The sequence below is a fragment of the Barbatula barbatula genome, assembly GCF_947034865.1.
Source record: "Barbatula barbatula genome assembly, chromosome: 23".
NCBI classification, from domain to species: Eukaryota; Metazoa; Chordata; class Actinopteri; order Cypriniformes; family Nemacheilidae; genus Barbatula; species Barbatula barbatula.
Window position 1 is genome coordinate 19,202,608 of NC_136786.1, and position 2,648 is coordinate 19,205,255.

General features: G+C 41.7%; 1 protein-coding gene across 1 annotated transcript in view; it reads left to right on the forward strand.

Annotated features, from left to right (window-relative positions):
- ccdc178 (coiled-coil domain containing 178) overlaps positions 1 to 2,351 on the forward strand; it is a gene marked incomplete at both ends in the record, with an annotated part of 19,571 nt that extends 17,220 nt beyond the window's left edge. Inside the window, one exon of the mRNA XM_079447667.1 lies at positions 2,208 to 2,351. Coding sequence (XP_079303793.1) covers positions 2,208 to 2,351 — 144 coding nt within the window. The remainder of the gene's footprint in view (positions 1 to 2,207) is intronic.
- Between the last annotated feature and the right edge of the window lie 297 nt (positions 2,352 to 2,648).

Consider the following 2,648-nt stretch of genomic DNA (forward strand, 5'->3'; position numbering starts at 1 on the left):
TTGACATTAAATGCATAACGTCATTGGACGTTAAAGAAATGGTTCACCATGATATGAACATTCAGCCGCACCACTAGACGACTCATTCTCAAATGATTATGAATAAATCAAAATATTATTGAAAGTATCCTAAACCATCCTCACTTCATCACACTCGTACGTAGGTTGATATTTCCACGCTGTTACTATCAATGCAAAGATCAAATGAAAGCGCGAGCGCCTAAACGCTGTGGTCAAAACTAGTTTCCATGATGTGTCACAAATGATTCCCGGCGAGCTCTACTGATGTAGAAAGCCGTGGAAGACAGAAAGCAAGCGCACGGGCCTGTCATCTAGGAACGCTGCCGCAAGAGCGGCCACTCAGTTCCGGGTTATGCAAGTTTACACCAGGGAAAGCATAATTGACAATTGCTAACAACAGAGAGCAGGGTGGAGAGTTGTGAATGGCCGGTAATAATTGGTGCGAACGCCCACCGCGCCGCTCTCGAGGGACCGTAATCCAAGATCTTGTTTCTGATATAATTGTTAGTCAGAAAATTTCTGCATGGCTAAGCCGGTTCACATTCCCAAGCTGGTTGACAGTGCAAGGCAGTTTAATAGAAAAACTGATGCTGAGGGTTTTTTCAACAGTCGGGCGCTGAACCCTCACGCTCATTTCAACAGGAGTGTAGCGTAACCTGTCTTTGTCTTCTCCCGTCTTACAAAATAAAAGTCTGGCGCTGTTCCCCACGGCATGACTGGGAAAGTTTAACTGGTTAGAAGTTGGAGTGTGTTGGCAGCATTCTGCTCGTTCGTACTGTATAAAGGTGGTTGACAAATAAACCGTACATGTGTTTTATGTGTGACAGCAAACGTTTAGAAAACCAGCTGTTGATGTGCTCCAACACATGTCTCAGATCTTGATCCCGCATCCCTCTTCACCCTGCTTGCCCTCTCAAACATCAGTACTGTCCTGTCAAATAAAGCCATCAAAGACCCTAAATATCACTTAGGTTTTTTTTTTTTTATTGTTGTTGTTGTCAAACTATAGGACAAGATTACGGTTTGTTTGTCAATTACCCAAATATAAATGAATAGTTCCCCTAAATGACTTAAATCTGTCCTCATTTCATCAACCTCATGTTGTTACAAACCCGTATGATACCTAAACATTTCAAAGAAATATTCTGCTTTATATTCTGTAGTATTCAAGGAAACTGGAGTTGTCAGAAATGCATATGACTAACTTTTTGATAATTGTTTTTCATATTGAACTCTTATTTTTTTGTCAGTTGCCATAGACTCTTTTTATGGAAAAGAAGGGGTCAAGGACAATTAGTTAAAACAGGTTCCAGAAAAAAATCCTTTGAGTCAGTGACAACATTTTAAAAGACCTGGAAAGCAAAACATTAAAATGCCATCATGATCTGGGGTCAACATGACAAATCAAAAAAAATCCCATCCATCCATCTTTGAAGTAATTCAAATGAAAACAAAATGATAATAATATTATATAATTTGCCAAGCTTACTTATTGTTTGATACATCCCATATTTATGGTCATAGATAAAAATAACTAGACGTGGCATTAGCATCTGTTTCAATGGGCCGCTCTACGTAGGTTGTTGGAACGTTGCGAGCTGATTGTGTATGATTATCAAAACATATTTATTGTTTTGTAAACTCGAACATTATATCTGCTACACTAACACAAGGTTTTTTACAGGAATTTACAGTAAATCCCTGTGGTTTTCACAGCCATGGCTGCGCAGTGTTGGGGCATTCTGGTCAATTGTGAGTAATGTCAGTGGACTGTTCCAAGATGGCGGACACGTTTACATGCCTGGAGCGCTTGAATGCGGGATCTAGTCATTTATATCTACGTTGATGGTAGCATGTTTAATCTTGAATCTAATTGGTTCTTACACGTCACGTGACGGAACGCATATGACAGCTAATCACATGAGAACCAATGAGATTTGATCCCCGGATAACGATGACCCACTGATGAAACAAAGTCATATCCGTCTGGGATGACTTGAGGGTGTGTAAATGACAATTTTCATATTTGCGAAGAATCACAAACACACGTGAAATCCTAAGCAGGCCCAAACAGACCATACGGCGGTCACCAGCTACACTATCTTCTCTTTCCAGGTATTCCAGACCTCCATGTGTCTGAGCGTCTGCATGGCTCGTGATCTGAGCTCTGTGTTTTTCTTAATTAGCCAACAGAACACTCATCCATTCCGTTTGCTTGCCTATTTAAACAGGAGGAGCTGTCAAACGCAATCTACCGCCTCTCCGGCTTCCCGCTCGCCCGACAGACGACTGGACCGGCAGCCGGACAGACGCCTACAGTTCAGATGTAGTGAAGACAGTCACCTGCACCCCACCACTTACTTAAAGCCCCAGCATGCTTCACTCTCTCCTCTATCCACTGCTCATCGCCCAATCCATAACAATGAAACAGGTGACTTTCATGGTGCTGTCAGGAATGATCTAATTTTAGCGGGGTGAATGATTGCAATTGGCTTTGCCTCATCAGATAATTAATCTATGTCACCATTAATTGGAAAAGAGAATAATTAGGGGGCCGTGTTGACAGAAATTCTCCGCTTCTCTAGATTCTGGGATCTCATTACACCTGCTTAAACTCCTCTGACCTT